This window comes from Chrysochloris asiatica, unplaced genomic scaffold (assembly GCF_000296735.1).
Source record: "Chrysochloris asiatica unplaced genomic scaffold, ChrAsi1.0 scaffold00440, whole genome shotgun sequence".
Lineage (NCBI taxonomy): Eukaryota > Metazoa > Chordata > Mammalia > Afrosoricida > Chrysochloridae > Chrysochloris > Chrysochloris asiatica.
In genome coordinates, this window is record NW_006408958.1 from 913011 (window position 1) to 931926 (window position 18916).

General features: G+C 42.3%; 1 protein-coding gene across 1 annotated transcript in view; it reads left to right on the plus strand.

Moving 5' to 3' along the window:
• XPO6 (exportin 6) overlaps nt 1-18916 on the plus strand; it is a 124102-nt gene that overhangs the window by 64640 nt on the left and 40546 nt on the right. The window contains exons 10-13 of the mRNA XM_006877057.1: nt 5286-5394; nt 6262-6354; nt 7409-7478; nt 14654-14813. Of these exons, the coding sequence (XP_006877119.1) occupies nt 5286-5394; nt 6262-6354; nt 7409-7478; nt 14654-14813 (432 nt within the window). The remainder of the gene's footprint in view (nt 1-5285; nt 5395-6261; nt 6355-7408; nt 7479-14653; nt 14814-18916) is intronic.

Here is an 18916-nt window from a genome sequence, read left to right on the forward strand (position 1 = left end):
GAGATTCTGCCTTCTGCCATGCTCCCTAGCACCAGGTTCCCTCTTGAAAGCTTGTAAGCCAGTCACTTCTTGCCTTTGTAATCCCCACTCCCCCATTTGAGTATCCAATGTCCAGGCTGCCCTTCTCCGTCCACTCTGTGTGTGGGTGTGTGAATGTTTCTTGCTGTGAGGATTTGTTCCCTCTTTTGAGTTGCTGCTCCATAGGTATAGGTCAAGTTCATCAGGTTGCATCAGCTCACTTTTTTTTAATCTCTCCCCTCTTCTTTCTTCTCCTGATTGAGCTCCGATCATCCAGTCATCCGGTCCAGGTCACGTGGGTGTCATCTGCAATACACTTGATTTCTTTAACAAATTTCTTTATCTTCCTTTAGTTGAGCTCTGGTCATCAAGTCGTTGAAGCTAGGTCAAATGGGAGCTATCTGCAAGTTTGGGCATTCTTGTGTGTCTTCCCCCACTTCTTATGAGCTGAATGTTTCACTCTCATCTCTAGCTCTCCATGGCTAGGTTAATGCCCATGGGCTCATGAGTTCCCAAGTCTCCCCAGACTTTGGACCAACCAGCCTTTCCTCTTCTCTCTCTCATCACAAGGTTAACCAGAGTCTATGGAATGTGGTTGAAGTCAGCCCATATCTTCATTACTGCCTTTCCCCCACTTCTATCCAAATGTAGACCAACACGATCACCAGTGAGCTTACATGCCTGGTCATGAATTCCCTTTGACTTTCGGTCTTGGAGAAGGGGGTTTGTCCTGAAGGGACTTGATGGATTGCTTGCCTTGATGGCTCTCCGATGGACAGCTTGCTTGTTTTTGTAATAGCCAAACAGACTGCCATTTTATTATTTTGTTTTTTTCCTGCTGGTCTTTCTTTCAGGAAGTATATCCTTTGTTCCTCTAGCCACTAAGGCGTTAGTCTGCTTGTCCTTTCAAGTAGGAATGTTGTACCTCAGAAAGTTCTGGATGGGGCTCAGGATTCTACCTAAGGTTCTATATACTATAAAGACTCCACAAGAAGCCTATTTCACTGGGCAAGTTCTGGAACCCCTTTTAGGTATAGTCCAATCAGTTATCGGCTGAAGACGGGCTTATAAGCTTTCTGTAATCCTGTTTGCCGATATTCCATTCTATCCCACTCAAGTATCTATTTTATAGTAGTAGAAAAGAGAAACCAATATTCATAAGACAGTCTAGCATCTTAACATTATTTTCTCCTCTTTTACCTATTTATACTGCTCCTTGATCCCTATATCACAGAGCCAGCCCTGTTGTTCCAAGGTTGAGCACACATCACTATTTACCTCTGTCCCATTTAGCCCATGCAAACCTGCCTCAGTGTTCTCCTATCTACCTTGTTCTTCCATATCTCTCCCCTTCTTGTGTATTGCCCTCCCCAACACCTGAGCTATGATGTGTCTATCCCCTACCCTGTGCTCTACCGTCTCCTCCCTCCCACCCCTGCTAACCAACAAAGAATTTTTTCTCTCTTTCTTTACTATGGGTATCTTTTCTTAAGCTGTGAGAAAAATGATCTCATGTAATATTTGTCCTTTTGTGACTAGTTTCACTCAGCAAAATATCCTCAAGGTCCATCATGTTAAGCCGTGGTTTGCAGCTTCCTTGTTATTCATCAAGATACCATAATATTCCATTGATGGGCACTTAGGCTGTCTCCATCTTTTTGCTATTGTGAATAGTGCTGCAGTGGACATTACTGTGCATCTATCTGCTCATCTTCCGGTTCGTATTTCTTATGGATGTATACCATGTAGAGGAATTGCTGGAGCCCACAGTATTCTATTTCCAGCTTTCTGAGGAAGCACCATACTGTTTTCCAGAGTGATTGAACCATTTTACGTTCCCACCAGCAATGTAGGAGGGTTCCAGTCTCTCCACATTCTTGCCAGCATTTATCGTCCTCTGCTTTTTTGAACTTTGCTGTTATTGCCAGTAGGAGATAGATGGTATGTCATTGTTGTTTTGATTTGCGTCTCTCTAATGGCTAATGCTCGTGACCATTTCTTCATATGTTTGTTGGCTGCCCTACCCTATTCTTAAACTACACACTTTGAGAGATTAGTTACCTAAGTGGGATTCGGTCTGGCTCCTGGTTGGGTTTAATTTTCTAAGTGATATGTTTTATTAACCAGAGTAGTTAAGTGGCAATAAGGATTTTAGGAAGGTGAATTTTTACAAAACCTCTAAGTATTTATTTCAGTTTAGGAAGACAATTCATAAATAACAATTCTGTAACATCTTTTGTCGAAGCAGGATACTTTCTGGTCTAAAGTGGACTTACTTCCTGAGCACAGTTGTGAGGATGTTTTGGTTCACCATAGCATTGTATAACATGAAACTTCTGTAATGGTAGGAATTTCTGTCGGAGCAAATGGCAAATAGAAGCACCGGGCAGAAAAGTTTGATCTTAACCGTTCTGTTAAGTTTGCTAAATGGGTTATAACTCTGTTCGTTCCCTGCTACCAGATGTTGCCAGTTTGACTAGGAGTTTGTCCTGCCAGCATTCGGACTGGCTTTGTTAGATTGTTAAGTCATTAGTTACAGGTTGGTGGGGCAGACCAATGTATCTATCAAGAAGTGAGCTGTTGTGACAGTTTAGGGGACCTTGTAGATTGTTTTTATAGAATCTCTTCACAGAGACTATAACTCTTAGACCAGATGGAATATGTTTGGTCTTGGTGTCTTTTAACTTTGGCTACCTGGTGTTCTGGTATCACCTGTTGTTAGATGGTGCACCAGCTAGGGTTCTGTCAGAAAAACAGAAACCACACTTGTACAGGTTTTGTGGTTATTGCTATTAGGTGACATTGAGTGGCCCTATGCACAACAGAAGGAAACATTTCCCGGCCTGACACCATCCTCACATTGTTGTTAGGTTTCAGTTCCGTGTTGCAGTCACTGTGTCAGCTCATCTCATTGAGGGGGAGGTCTCCCTCTTTTTCACTGACCCTCAGCTTTACCAAGCCTGTTGTCCTTCTTCAGGGACTGAAGTATGAGAGATGAAATCTTACTACTCTTCTAAGGAGCAGTCAGATTTTAGAGTCCTGGAAAGACAAAAAGGGAACATTGCTGTAACACAGATGACATCTACTGGAAGCAGCGCCATCCCAGGGCTGGGGGTACAAAGGAAAGGAGTTAGAAAAATCTAGAACCTCAGAGGAACAGACCCCATGCAGCAGGGGCTCAGACCTCTGAGGAGATGGCCCTACCCAGCTGCCACAGGAACTCAGAACAGGGCCCATGAGGCTGGAACTCATTCCTCTGAGAAGAGCATGTGACCTGGTGCTGCTCCTCTGAGGGTATATGTTGAGGCTGATTCTGGGAGTGTCCAGTGGAATTGGAAACTGGACCAGTTGCTGTTGCTAGGTGACCGTTGCTGGGGCAGCACTGCCAGCACATCACGCGCACAGGGAGAATGAAGCCCCTTTAGCCCTCCTTCCGCCTTCTGGTCTTCTTCCAGTGACCCTGTTGTCTGAGCCCAACAGGAATCTGGCAGTCATGGTGTAGAGAGTAGATAGGAGTGCAGAGACATCACTTAATAACTAGCATGGATGGTTATGCTCTCTGAGCGGCACTGGTCCCTTCACTTATCTTAGAAGCATGTCTGCATAGGTAAACATATAAGGAACATGATTTGCTCATGAAAATTAGTGGTCTTTTGGCCTTGTGTTAACTTGGTCTAACTGCTGCATTTAAGTTGTTATCTTGAGTTTAGAGTCTTACCTCATGTGGGAAATATCTAAACCCATGGTCTTGAGTATTTCTTAGAGAAAAGATTCTTAGACACAGATTAAAAAGGTCAAGTCTCCTCATGCCTTTCCCATTTCGTCTTTTAATTTTTAGATTTAAAATTGGCTAAAGATTAGGTTTTGAGGGGGGCATAGGGGTGGCTCAAAGCTCACTGTTGATTTGGTGGTGTAGAGAGTACAACTTGGAATTTTGAATTAGGCAGTTATGGGTTCAAATCCACTATCTGTATGATGTTACAAAACCTCTAAATGCTCTTAAAGCTCATCAGCAAGACAACTTTTAGATAGCAGAGCTCTTTTAACCAACATTTCCCCTTTCCAGTAAGCAGGCTGTACTCAGAGACAGATCAGAGACTTTAGCTAATAGCAACTTAACTTCTGTTAGCTATAGTTTCCTCCTCATTAACAATGATAACACCTACTTCCCATGACTATTAAAAGGATTAAATAATTCATATTTATATATTGTTGTTGTTGTTGTTAAGTGCCGTCGAGTTGGTTTCGACCCATAGCGACCCTGAATAGGGTTTCCGAGGCTGTACATCTTTACGGGAGCAGATCGCTTCACCTTTCTCCCGCGGAGCAGCTGGTAGTTTCGAACTGCTGACCTTCCGGTTCGCAGCCTGATTCGTAACTACTACACTACCAGAGCTCCTTCATATTTATATATAGTTCCTGTAATTCACAGGATAGTAAGAAAGTAACTCAAAAATGCATAGTAAAAGAAAAAGGAGAATTAAATGGAATACTTGAAAATATCTACTTAACACAAAAGAAGACATTGAGAAAGAATTAAAGAGCCAAAATGATTTAAGACTTGGGAAACAAATAGAAAAATGGCAAATGTGAGTCCTTTTTCATCTGTGATAACATTAAATGTTATTAATTAAAGAAGTAAACTCTTCAGTTAAAAGACAGAGATTGGCAGAGTAGATTTTAAAAGCCATGGTCCAAATACAGGAGTTGTGGAGTGGCGCTGTGGGTTAAGGCATCAGACTGCAAAGTCATTTGAAATGCAAGGTCAGCAGTTCAAGCTCACCAGCTGCTCCTCGGAAACCCTATACAGGGTTGCTATAGGTCGGAATTGACTCGATGGCACTTAACAACAACCAATACATATAGTCTATATAGACACTCACTTTAGATTCAAAAACACAAACAGGCTGACAATAAAAGGATGGAAAAAGATATCCCATGCAAACAATGACTACGCTGAAATGATAATATTTAAGACACAATTTTGACCAGCCACAAAGAAGGACGTTGTACAACAACAAAAGAGTCAACCTATGAAGAAGACACGATGTCTGTCTGGTACACAGTTAAATAAATAAATACCCCTGGTCCTGTCCTGTTCACACATATACTTGCCAGTCCGTGAAGTAAGCATTAGGCGTTTAGATGCTTCTTGTACATGGTGATCCAGTGTGGACGCCATTCCCTTCATAGTATAGGAGCCTTTTTTGAAATGTGCGACTCAAAACCTCCTTTCACCTGGCGTTGAATTTCTCCCTGTCATATAGGTACGAAGATGCCCTGGTCCTCTTGCTCACAGAGGTGTTGAATCGAATCCAGTTCAGATACAACCAGGCCCAGTTGGAGGAACTGGATGATGAGACTCTGGATGATGATGTAAGTGGCACTCTCCTGTTGACCTTTCATTGTCAGACTGTGGTGTGAGCCAGAACAGAGATGTGGGACCCGGAATCCCTCTGCTCTGTGTTACAGTTTGAGCTGTACATTTGAAAATTTCATCTCTTTGTCTCGGTGGTCTCATTAACTGCAAAAACAGTTTTGAAGACACTCTTACCTACTAGAGCTAGAAATAGAGAAACCTTATGTACAGTGAAATTGGTTTTGTTTTGCATCCTTCTTGTTTTCCTTGTGCACAGGCAACAAATAAAAAGCTCGCTGGATATTAGTAGAAATAATAATAGGTAAATAGATTCTTAACTGGTAAGACTAGAATGAAATTAAATCTGTTTTTGTTGTTGTTAGTGCCATTGAGTCAGCTTCAACCCACAGCGGTTGGTGAGCTTGAACCACCGACCTTGCAGTTCAGCGCATTAACCCACAGCGCCACACCATTTGCGAACGACGCTATATTATCAAACCACCAGCCGCTTCTTGGAAACCCTATTCAGGGTTGCTGTGAATCTAATCTGACTTCACAGCAACAATTATAGGTGGGATGATATAAAGAGGAACTCAAGCATTTTGCAAAATGATTATTTTAGTTCTGTATTCCTAGAGTTCTAGGGGAAAAGTAGGCTGTTCTACATGGATCATTGTGATTATTTTGCTTCTTGAGGAAATAACTTTTTATGACATTAATTTTAGAAAATATTCTCACTTGATATTCTTAAAGCACCAGATAACCTGGTTCCATCATTTTTCATTTGTCTAAGAGTAAACTTGAGACTAGGACAGACTGGCAGGGAAATGATTTTTGGTTCTGCTTCTTATTGGGGAGAGCTAATTTCTTTGTGTTCCCCACAGCAGCAGACAGAGTGGCAGCGGTACTTACGCCAGAGCCTGGAGGTGGTGGCCAAAGTGATGGAGCTCCTTCCCACCCACGCCTTCTCAACACTGGTAACTAGCCTTGTGGAGGGGACATAGAACATGGCGAGAAAGGCTGCTTTCGTCACCGGTATCAAAATATATTTTAAATCAGACTTTAAATTTGTTTGTCTTTCCCAAACTCTTGGCTATAACATGAATTTTACTAATGCTTTAATGTCAGCACCAGTAGCTGGAAAGTGGCCAGGCCAATTAAGGAGATAGTATTTTGCTGCAAAGTTGGCCTTTCTAAAGCTCCCTCTTAGCAGATGACTAGTTCTCTAAGTGGGGCTTGGTATATGAGGACATATCATTAAGTCCATCTCTTTTTCAAAGGCAAGATAATTTATTGGGGTCAGGTTCTTGAATTCTGCAACCTGCTGTATCTTATGTTCTCTGTCATGGAAAGGGCCATTTTACTTTGCATCTGCCTTTCTTAGGGCTATCTGTCACAGTAAAATCTTGTTTTTATCTTAATGGTGAGTATAACAACTTTAGAAATAAAAGGTACACTCTGCCTATGAAGTCCTGTCTGCTAAATCATCAAAGGAAATGGGCTTCAGAGTAATCTGGTTCATCTCTCACATTGCTGTGCACTTTCATAAGGCACATCTGGTATCTATCTCAAGGGTAAGGTTTCCCTTGGAGTTGAAGGGAGAAATGGCCTGTTTCAGAACCCCAGGAAGTCTATAGATCATTTGGGGACTGATGTCCTCTGTTTGGAACAGAGGAGTTCCATTTCAGCATCTTTTGCTTTAAAAAAAAAAAAAAGAAAGAAAGAAATTGACAAATGATATGATGTTTCCTTATTTGAATTTCTACAATTTCCTGTTGTAGAAATTGATGGTGGATATACTCTGTGGGGGTGGAGGTGGGATGGCCACTTCGTAACTGCATGCATAGATTCCCAGAAGAAAGATTTTGACCCCAGAGGTACTTAAAATATTCTAATGTAACAGTGTTAAAAACTTGCATGCATAGATTCCCAGAAGAAAGATTTTGACCTCAGAGGTACTTAAAATATTCTAATGTAACAGTGTTAAAAACTTGTATATTTTATTAAAAAACAACCTTTGTTTCGTTTCAGTTCCCAGTTCTTCAAGACAATTTAGAAGTTTATCTGGGGTTACAGCAGTTTATAGTTACTTCAGGGTCAGGTAAAATGGTTTTTATTTTCTAATTAAACTTTAAAAAAAAGAAAATGCACTGCTATTGAACTGGCTGCCTTTGCTGTCAGAGCGTGGTTTCTCTGCTGCTGCCTCACCTCCTCTCTACTTGTCCCCACTTTTAGACAGGAAGAAAATTCAAAACAAAAATGGTAAAAAGGAGCTATAGGGGAAGTAAAAGATGAGGTTATAGTCTACATAGATTCTAAACAGGGTTTTGGTGAGAGAGAAGAGGAAACTAATTTGGAGCAAAGAGGTAGGATTTATTAAAAACTTCAGCAACCAGAGTACAGTTGACCCTTGAACAGTGCAGGGATTAGGAATGCTAACTCCCCACCCCCTTGTGTAGTTGAAAATCCACGTATGACTCCCCTCCACAACACACGTAACTACTAATTGTCTACTGTTGACCAAAAACCTTATTGATAACATAAACTGTTAACACATGCTTTATATGTTATGTATTATATAATGTACCTCATAAAAGCTGCATTTTCAAATGAGATAAAAAGGTATTTCACACACAGAGTGCAGTGTTTCCCCACCTGCTAGTGTAGCTGCAGCAAAGACCACGGATTTCCTTTCCTTTTTTTTTTTTTTAACAATGGTCCTTATACTGGATTCATTTATCTTGAAATAACAGGCAACTGCAGCTGCACACCTCACTATCTGGTACATGTCAGGCAATTTAACTTTTTTCTAAGACCCTGTTTCTTGGGAGCACTTCTAGCATCACTAGTGGCACTTTGTAGGGGTCCCATTGTGTAATTCCGGTGTTACGGTACTGCACCAAACATGCTGAAAAATGCACAAGAACCTCAAGAGATCACTTTTTACTGTGATATGCAATTTACTGGAGAGATGAACTTCTCAATATGGTGTTTTAAAAAAAGAAATCTGTGTATAAGTGGATCAGCACAGTTCAAACCTGTGTTGTTAAATAAAGGGTTAAGTGTATTTCCCTATACCCTTTAAACCATCAAGTAAACTAGAAGAGAATAACCTTTGATGCACTCTTTCTTCTCTGGAATTTTGAGACACAAGGATTAGAAACAGTAGACCAAGTTTTGGAGGAGCACCCAGAGAGCTAGGAGTTGTTAACTCTTCTGTTGTGAATGGCTGATGGGAACTCGGAATAAAGCTCATTGGAAAGACTTGGTTCTGCCTTTTGCAAGTTTCCACCTGCATGGAGTTTAAGGATGATATTTTGCTTTTTGTTCATTATAATAGCTTCCATTTGTAGAACACTCAGTAATTCTGCATGGAGTTTACTTATGTTTATCTCAGTTTCTTTGTTTAGTTGTCCTGTGAGGTATAAGCACAATTACTAGTTAACTACTATTTTACTTGTGAGGAAAGTGATACACAGTGATGTGAATTTGCCCAAGGTCATATAGCTTGTTAGTGGTAGTCCTAACATGCATATAATAGGGAATGCGAAAGGTGGAATGAACTAAAATGAAATTGGACATTGATTTTGCCAGCTGAAAATACTAGGAACTTAACACCATGCTTGCAAACATACCTGCTCTCCCTCTCCTGGTCATCTCTGGTTTGTCATTTCACAGTGTTTTCCTCACAGGAGTCATGCCCGGCACTGACCTTCAGCTCCTTTGTTGCACTGATATAACTGGGCACAGAGACGCTCACAGTGTGGCCTATCTCCAGGAGCTTGGTTTTCATGGTAGGGACTCTTTAGGGGGCTCTTTCTGATGAGACTACCCTCCTTGGTGGCCCATTAGGACTTGTTTCCATGATTGTGTTGTTGTTGTCATTAAGTGCTATCCAGTCAGTTCTGACTCATGGTGACCCTTACAGGGTTTCTGAGGAGCGGCTGGGTGAGTTTGAACTGCCGACCTTGCAGTTCATACCGACTCTGCAGTCCAGTGCTTATCCTACAGCGTCACACCAGGACTGTATTAGCCTCCAAATAATTCAGTGGCCCTGGGAGGTTGGTAGAACTTGGCATGTCCCAAGTATAGACCCTGATTTTGGAGGTGGGAGAAGAACAGCTTATAGAGAACTATAAAAAGACCAATTTTTAAAGCACACTTGCTTGTATGGTATGGTGTCACACAGCTAATGACAATTATTTGGCTGTTTACAGGTAGATGTTTCCAGAATCTGTTCTTGGGAATAAATGTGCCCACATGGTTTCTCCCTTAAGGCCTCTGTTCAAATTACAATATACTCAGGTTCCTAGACACATTATTCTTGATCTTAAGAAAAAATTCTTATACCAACTCCTTTCCCCATCCCAAAAAAGAACCCCTAGGTTTGCTTTTCACCGTTTTAGCTGACTTGTATTACAGTGAGTCTGTTTGCAGGTGAAAATCTGCAGTTAGTCTGAAATCCTTTCTCTGAGTCAACTCAGAACTGCTCCTCTTAGAAGGATAACCTGATCTGTTTCCTCAACATGAAATATACCTCCCCTCAGTGAAGTACATGTTCTGGCCGCTTCACAGGGTGCTTGACTCTTCCAGAACATTTATAAATCACAGCCCCCAACACTGATCCTTGATGCATACTCTAGTGGCAAAGCCTCAGGCCAGAAAAATACTTATTTCCTGTTTTAAAATGAAGTGTTTTATCCATGACAAAGTATTCCTCCACCCCTTGGTGACTCAAAAGCCCAGTTTCCAATGCAAAGGCTGTTAAAAAATTAACCCTCTGAGTACATTTTGTGCCCTGGTTCCCGTGACCATTTACCCTTTTAGATAAGCTCTGTGCTCTATTAGTCAGCCTTACTGCCTCTTACCAGCACCTGTGCTAGCTTTTCTTCTCAGTCACGGTTAATCTTTAGTCTTGACTGTAATTCTTAAGTTTCCCCTGCAGCCTGTGTAGATGACATTTAGCCAAGCTTCTTGCCTTCTGGAACTGTTGTCATTTAAACAACTGGGTGAACTTTGTGACCAGCAGTGAAGCCTACAGGGCCATTGCTTTTGTTATTCACATTCTGGAGATTTTATGTTCTTTGTACGACTAGCTGCTCTTCTGCCTTCTAAGGAGGACTTGACTAACCTACTTCCTCAGTAGACACCAATGCAAACTGTGTTGTATCACTATATACTTCATAGCCATCAGTCTCTCCTGCCGCTGGGAGGCCATCCTTTGTTCCCGCTCTCTGTGCTTTCTACTTTTTTGTGTATTAAAAAATCCTCTCATTGGCCATTATTCCTCTTATGTGGCATTTTGCATGTAGTCCTAAAGAGCTCTGGTAGCACAGTGGTTACGAATCAGGCTGCGAACTTCACGGTCAGCAGTTCGAAACTACCAGCTGTTCTGCGGGAGAAAGATGAGGCTTTCGGTCCCGTAAAGATTTACAGCCTTGGAAACTTGTGCAAGGTCACTATGAGTCGGAACCGACTCCACGGTACTTAACAACAACAACTGTCTATATAGTATATCTGTCTTGCAGCTAAAGCAAGAAAGAACCAGCTGTGATTTTGACTAACGTGAATAAACTTGGTTATTACTAAGTGCTGTTGAGTTGGTTCTGACTCACGGTGACCTTGTATATATAAATAGTTTCCAAGGAGCAGCTGGTGGATATGAACCACCAACCTTGTGGTTAGTCATTGCCACACCAGAACTCCATGAATCTTAGATGGCACATATGTCTTTACGTTGAGCTCTATGAATACCAGCAGTTTCATGTAATTCAAGCTAATCGTTTAAAACACACAGAAATCTCATGCTGTTTTCTGTTCTTGGTGCTGTACTTTGGTAGACAAAGTAGGACAGCTTTGTTGTTAGTACCATGGAATTGGGTCTGATTCATAGTAACTCTGCATAGGGTTTCCGAGGCTGTATATCTTTACAGGAGCAGAAAGCCTCATCTTTCTCCCGCGGACCAGCTGGTAGTTTCAAACTGCTGACTGTGAGGTTCGCAGCCTGATGATTTGTAACCACTACGCTGTCAGAGGGCAGCTTTAGAGGGGGTGATAAAGATTCTCAGAAGGAAGGTGGTACAAGTCATGGAAGGAGCCAGGGGTGTCTTTACACCAAGAGGAGGTTTGGAAGAAGATCTGCACTGTCCTCATGTCTCCATGGCTGTAGTGTCAGCCAGCTCAGCTTTGTTTTGTGTTCTATCCTCAAAGGTGTAGGAAAGATAAGGAGGAGTTAGAGGGAGACAGTTTTCTCATGAGTTTTTACCAAGCTATTAAAAAATGGAAGTGGGCTCTTGCAAAAGCCATGGAGTTCCCTGATACTCACTAGAGGTGTCTGGGAAGAGGCCAAACATTGTAGGAAGGGCTAAGTTGGATTTGCGTGGGTGCAGGAGCTCTGGTAGCATAGTGGTTACGAATCAGGCTGCGAACTGCAAGGTCAGGAGTTTGAAACTACCAGCTGTTTCGCTGGAGAAAAATGAAGCTTTCTGCTCTCGTAAAGATTTACAGCTTCGGAAGCCCTGTACAGGGTCGCTATGAGTCGGAACTGACTTCACGGCACACAGCTACCACCATGAAATGGACATGTGATTTGAGGTAGTATATTTGGTTTTTTAAAGAGAAACAGTATTTTCCTTAAATATTAAAAACTGGGTTTTTAGTTCAAGTGGTAGGTACAGTGAATAAATTGAACACTAGTGATGAAGTTGGAGCTTGGTAGGAGATGGAGCTGAAGGTGAAAGAGGCGTATACAGAAAGAGGGGAGGTTGATGCTGCTCTATCCACATTGCTTTTTGAAAGAAAAGCTGATACTACTCCTAAACCCAGTTCCAGGCTGTGCTTGTCACGTAACCCTAAGGTTTGCTGGTGTTGCGCTTGAGGATCAGTACTGGACTGCAAACCACAAGGTTGGCAGTTCAAACCTACAAGCTGCTCCTCAGAAACCCTACACAGGGTCGCTATGGGTTGGAACTGACACAGCGACACTTATCAACAACAAGGTTTGCTTGGTGTGCAAAGGGACACCAGGTTTCAGAAGCTTGAGCTTTGAGTCTGTTCACGTAGGGGTACATGAAAATCCTACTAACATCTAAAAGGTAGCAACTGTGGTGCTTTTATCAGCTGGGCGATTAGAACTGTGTCAGTCTGCAGCCCACAAAGGTGCTGTTCCAACTTGTATGACCAAGCACGACCAAAAATACCTCATTGTTCTGTTTTATGGGCTCATCTAAGGTGTGGGGTGGTCATCTTGCCCCGTGATAGAGGAGCTGGTTCACTCTCCTTATACACCGATGCCAGTGTCCTTCATTGGCTTCCCAGAGGCTGAGAATTCTCTTGTCTGCACCATGCTCTCCATGTGGATTGTAGGAGGAAACAGGACAAATTGGGTGGGGCAAGTTGAAAGTGACTTTGTCACTGACTCTCTCCTTTAGGGTCCTTCTCCGAGTAGATTCTTCTTTTTGTTCTCCTGTTCTTTGGCAGTATGTGACCGACCCCCTGTGACCTCTCCCTATCTGAAGTCTCCCTTTGTGAAGATCCTGCCCAAGTGATACGCTGCCCTCCCGTGGGGTTTGTCACAGACTCTGTCCCCAGCCTCACCTCTTGGAACACCTCTAGGGTGTTATGGTCTGAAATACCTTGCGAGTTCAGCCACTCCTTTTTCCCTAGGGGTTCAGCCGTGCTGTCTTCATCTCCTCAAGTAGTGCTTATCCATAATCACCTGTAGGATTTCTAAGTGAACACACCCACAGACAGGCCAAGCCTCCCTCTCCTGCTCTGTCTAGTTTGTTCTCTGTTCTGTGGCACCACATTCATTCATACATTGCAGTTGGAAACACAGGGCACTGCAGAGCCCCTCACCAACAAGGAGTTCATGGTGTAGTACAGAGATAAGCTTGTGGCTCACCTGTCTCTCCATCTGTCCACATTCCCGTGGGGGAAGAAGAGGGCAGGGAAGGTGTCACAGAAGAAATGATGTTTCTGTGAGCATCATTATTATGGGCTGTGTGGGAAGAGGATGGCATGATGGGCAGTCTAGGCTGAGAAAACAGCTTATGAGAGTAGAGACCCAAGGTGCCTAGGCGTGACTGATCAGTGGTCCAGATGGTACAGAAGTAGATGAGAGACCTACTTGTTGATGCGGGGAGTCTGGGTGTTTCCCCCGAAGGGGCCTGTGTGCTGAGATCTGGGTTCTAGGAAGATGGTTGCAGAGTCCATGGGAAGAAATCCCACAAGAGGTAGTAAAATCCTGACGCGGCAGAGGAGGGAGCCAGGTTGAAAAATATTTAGGTAGTCCTGGTGCACAAGGGGCTGGTGATTTTACTGTCCCTTCCGGGGGTGGGTAATCATTTATTTATACTGTGTGTAGATGAATGAGGAGGACTGTACAGCAGGCTTAGAGATCTTTCTTGTGGCCTTAAAATTCTTACTGTCCATGATAGACAGTGTGTGGAGTCAAAGGCAGGGATCATGAGGCGACTGAATTATGGATACTGTGTCCTTCATCTTGGCTTTCTTCCTATTTAGAATGAAGAAATTATTGTAAAAAGTAAGAAAGCTTCAAGTCTTAGAAATCACCATATTATTCATAATAATTACTAACATTGAATGATGTGTTCTAGTTTACAGGGTTTCTGTTTGCTAGCTTAGCCGCTACAGTAGTCCTGTGAATTAAAGCAGTAGCATTTCCCTCATTTTACAGATGAGGAGATGGAAACTTAAAAGGGTTAAGTAAGATCCAGATCCAGGAAGTGGCTTTGAATTTGTCTCTGAATCCCATTCCTGTGACTCTTCTTCATACTGTACACCTGAAAATCTTCTGGGCAGAATGCTGAGTGTAGGCTGGTGTCATTTAGCAGGGCGAGTGCTACCTGTCAGCTGGCAGCGATTGTATTCGGAGAAGCTCCTGTGGAATGGGCACATAGACTTAGGGTCACATAGACTTAGCTTAGAATAACAGCCAGAAATAGGATTCACATTCGGCAAATTTCCGGACTCCTGTGTAAAATCGGCAGTATCAGCACTGCCTGTCCCCCTCCTCCACTGTCTCTCTCCTCCACTCTGTCTGTCTGTCTGTCTGGCCCTCTGATCTTTGGGTGTGGCTATAGGTGGAGACTGTATAGAGTCTCCCTGCTCAGTACTGGGAAGCAGTCTGGTTGCTTTGATTAGAGGAATCAAATTGATACTGCTAAGTGTAGCTTGTCTAGATGAGCTGTTATCTGTGGTGGTAATTAAAGTGTGCTCTTTCTGTGAAAAACTGTCTGAGGTGTTATGTTCCAGGGCACAGGTTGAACATCACAGCGGAGAATGACTGCCGACGATTGCACTGTTCCCTGAGAGATTTGAGCTCCCTGCTGCAGGCCGTGGGCCGCTTAGCCGAGTACTTTATCGGTGATGTGTTTGCTGCACGGTTCAACGATGCCCTCACTGTCGTGGAGAGGTAGGCTGGCGGTTACATTATGGAGCCTTTCCTTCTTCTGGGCTTCACTTTACCTTCCTGTGTGAGGGGCAACATATTGCCAGATAGCTTCCACTCTGGCACCAGTTCATTCTGGGCTCTGCCATGAATGTATAAGTTGATTTGGAGCAAATTACTCACTTCTCTGAACTCCAGGTCTCTCGTCTGTAAAATGGAATGGAAATAGTATCGTTTAGGTATGTGTGAGAATTAAATGAAGATAAGGAACTTAACACAGTGCCTGTTGTTGTTAAGTGTCATTGAGTCGGTTCCAACTCATACTGACCCTGTATAGGGTTTCCAATGAGCAACTGGTTGGTTTGAACTGCTGACCTTGTGGTTAGCAGTTAGTGCTTAGCCTACAGCACCAACTAGAACCCGTTAGTACAGTGTCTAGGACCTAGCACCCACTCTGTAGGTGAAAGCTAGCTCATCGATGCTCTTGTGTGTAGCTATCGAGACACAGGGCCAGGTGAGGGCACCTGGCATGTTTTTCTCACACAATAAGACAGGAAGCCCTATCCAAGTAGGCAGCCAGATGTCAGAGGGACAGGTGAAGGGGCTTGCTGGGTGTCTGTCAGGGAAGAGGCCTGAGGAGTGAAGGCCAGGGCATCCTCCAATACTGGCTGGAGCTGGAGCTCCCAACTTAACCACCTCAAGACTCCTTTTATTACTTGTTCCCCTTGGCTCCCATGGAAGATTTACAGCTGCATTTGTTAAATAACATTTCATTCTGCTCCACTCCACCTTCACTCTACCAGTCCACCTTCACATTTATTTTAAAAGTCAGATATATAAAAGAAACTTGAACAAAGTGGGGAAAGTGCAGAAGAGAATTTCAAATTCTCCTAGAATCCAGGTTTTCTGGAGCCATGGAAGCTGGATGAACTCCTGAAACAATTGTTACTTTAAACCAAGTATATCCTCTAAAGTTGTCTTTAAACCAGAGCATGTAGCTTAATTAGTAAAGAGTGCCTGCCTTGAGCATTATGCACATGGTTTAAGGAACTATCTATATGGGATCAAATTGACAACAGCAGCTCAAGAGATTAAACAGGGAACTTGGGGTGCAGAGTGCAGTGAGTTTGTGTTAATGTGGGAGGAGCAACTCAAAAAAGAAGGGTGAGAAACACAGCACCCCCGGAAGGCTGTCAGCATCAGTGTTTTGTTCGTGCAGAAATTGTTGAATTTTCCCAGGTTCTGCTGTGTAGATTATCAATTAAAGCAACAACCACATATTTTTAGATGTAAGTGATACGAGATTCAGAGGATTTCAAAATAGCCATTGAGTTGAGACGGCCCTGAGTGGGTGTGGATCCAGCCCCAAACCCAGGCAATCGATGCAGACATTGGCCTGGTAGCTGAAGCACTGGGGGACACAGGGAAATAAGACCCCCAAAGCAGCCGCATAGCTTGCATACTAGATTTCTAACTGCAGCATCTTAGCTTTAGGTAGCTGAGAACTTTAAATCAAGTCTTTAAAAGCTAAATCAGTAATAGCAGTAGTACACAGAATTCTGAAATTTTCTTTTTTGCTTGATTATTTCTTTTTTGCTTATTTTGTACTTTCTTTGAGAAGTGTTTTGTTTTTTAACTATTGAGGAAGTTCAATGATAAAATGGCCAAAGTGGCTCAGAGAGCTGAGGTCACACAGCTCACAAGCAGAAGCCCAGGGGTTTTAGCCAGTTCTTTGATTTTAAATGCTCTTTCCAAACTATAGTGCTTCTACTTTCAGAGTCAGCCTTTTCTGTTCTTCCTGTGCTAGGCCTGTTTTCACTGTCTGTCTAGAAATACATGTCCTCTTGTCAGAAATCCATAGACTTTTATTTGAACCTTTTCTCTGGTAAGCAACATATCACTCTTTTCAGCTTTGTAGTGAAACAATTTATCCGAGATCCTGCGACATTATTTTATCGACCCTTTTGTATCTTCTGTGCTGCTTAGGTTTGCAAGTTCAGCACTTGAAGATACTTTATTGTTTTGTTTCATTTAGAGTCAAGTTTGAGAGAAGGCTTCTTTCTTATAACAGGCCACTGTGGTTAGCAGTGTTTGGACTTCCAACTACATAGAACAAACCTGATACTAAACTGCTGAACGTAGATGTCTGTTAGAAGACACACTTAGAAACCATTCCATTTATTCTAGGAACATTCATTCCTCTATGCCCTCTAATGTTTCATCAATATTTAAGTACCAGGTTTGAGTCAGTATATTTCTTATGGAGAGTAACTGCTTTGATTCCTAGTTATCATTGCCCTCTACCTTCCTAGGGTCTCAAAGTGAGAACCCTTGGCTTTTTTTATCCCCATTTTCTTGATTGATTGGAAAGGGCCCCTTCTGATTGCTCCCTAATCCTGAACAATTTGTGGCTTAAGCCCATGGTTTTCTCCCTGGAATAAAGTTCTGCATTTTTCCTCAGAATGTGGTCTAGAGTCCTCTGCATGCTTTTCAGAGCTGATCTACCGAGACCCTTCCTGGCACCTGCAGTGGGACATGGGGAAAGGACAGGGAGTTTGTATTTGTAGTAGAATTCCCTAGTTGAGCACCTCAGTGCACATGCTCTCCCCTGGTCTCCATCTCCTGGGGGTCTTAACAGTCGCGCAGTGAAATGAGCCAACTATCAGATGCTTTTTCCTTTCGTTCTGTCTCTAATGAGGGAGAGATTTTCTATTTGCCAATAACACTGACTATTAGTTGTTGAATTTAATGTCCATTGATATACAGTGAGCTCTTGAACAACTAGTGAGCTCAACAGCTTGCTTTTAAAAGAACTGTTTTTAAAAAATGTAGAGGTAAATACTGTTAACTGATGGACCTTGGAGAGCATTGCAGTCAGTGTAATGAACAAGTGTGATTTGTTGGATGTAAAACTGATGATCCACTCTGTAAGTCTTCACTTAATTCACAATCAAAAGCTAAAAAGAAATAACCAAAAAAAACCCCGGAGTTTATTCCAGAATCATTATTTCTTCCTGCCCTCTAATGTGTTAAGTGCTGTTGAGTCAGTTCTGACTCATAGCAACTCCGCATAGGGTTTCTGAGGAGCAGCTTGTGGGTTTGAACCACCGACCTTACAGTGTGTAGTCCAGTGCTTGTCCTGTCACCACACCATCATTTTTGTTTGCTTTATCATATGAGGGTAGGTCAAAGAGTCCTGCCATAGGTTCCATGCACCCGTGTATGTCCTTATGATCAGTGCACGACTCTAGACAAATTCCTCTCAGTAATACACTTGTTTTAGTTTCAGTTGTCAAATTTGTTCCAACTAACAACAACCCTGTATTAAGGTCTCCAAGGAGCTAGCTGTTGGTGGGTTTGGACTGCCAACCTGTGGTTCGCAGTCTAGTGCTGATCCTACAGTGTCACACCAGGAGTCCTGTCTTGGTTTGGATACCTTCAGAAAATAAAAGGTCCAATCAAAACAGTGGCTTTTGTGAGTGGATCTGCTCTGTGAGAGGTCAGCTCAGAAAATTATGGTGACTGTTTTTGGAATTCTAAAGGGGTAGGCTTGATAGATTTTCTCCAAAAAAGACGAGATGACCATAGGGGGTCTATTGTGAACAAGTTTTAAGAAAATTGGAAGACACTAGGAATGTTGTACAGAGGATTTTTTTCCCCCCATCACAATGCAAGGGCAGTCCTAGGAGAATTTCATTTGGAAACCTTACTCCATCCATTTTACAGTCCTTATCTTGCCCCTTTATACTTTGTTTTTGTTCTAAAATTTCAAACAACTTTATAAAGGGACACTATTTGAGTCCTTCGAGGATGCCAAAACTGCCATTTTCATGTGCTGTAAATTGAAGAATGCAGAATTTTTCTGGGATTGTTTAGAGAGATGGAAAACCTCCTTCAGAAATGTGTAGATCATGATGGAAGATATATTATTTTTGTTAATGAAGATTTTTGTAATTTTGTAGTAATATTTTTTTACTTACCCTCATATACTTTTAAAACATTTACATAAAAAATTATTGCAAATAAAAGCTAAGATAGTTTTATCATTATAAATTTTATAGGAAGATCTATGCCAACTTAGTAAGAAAAATTATCTAAGTAAAGGGTAGGGGTGGGGAAATTGTCCA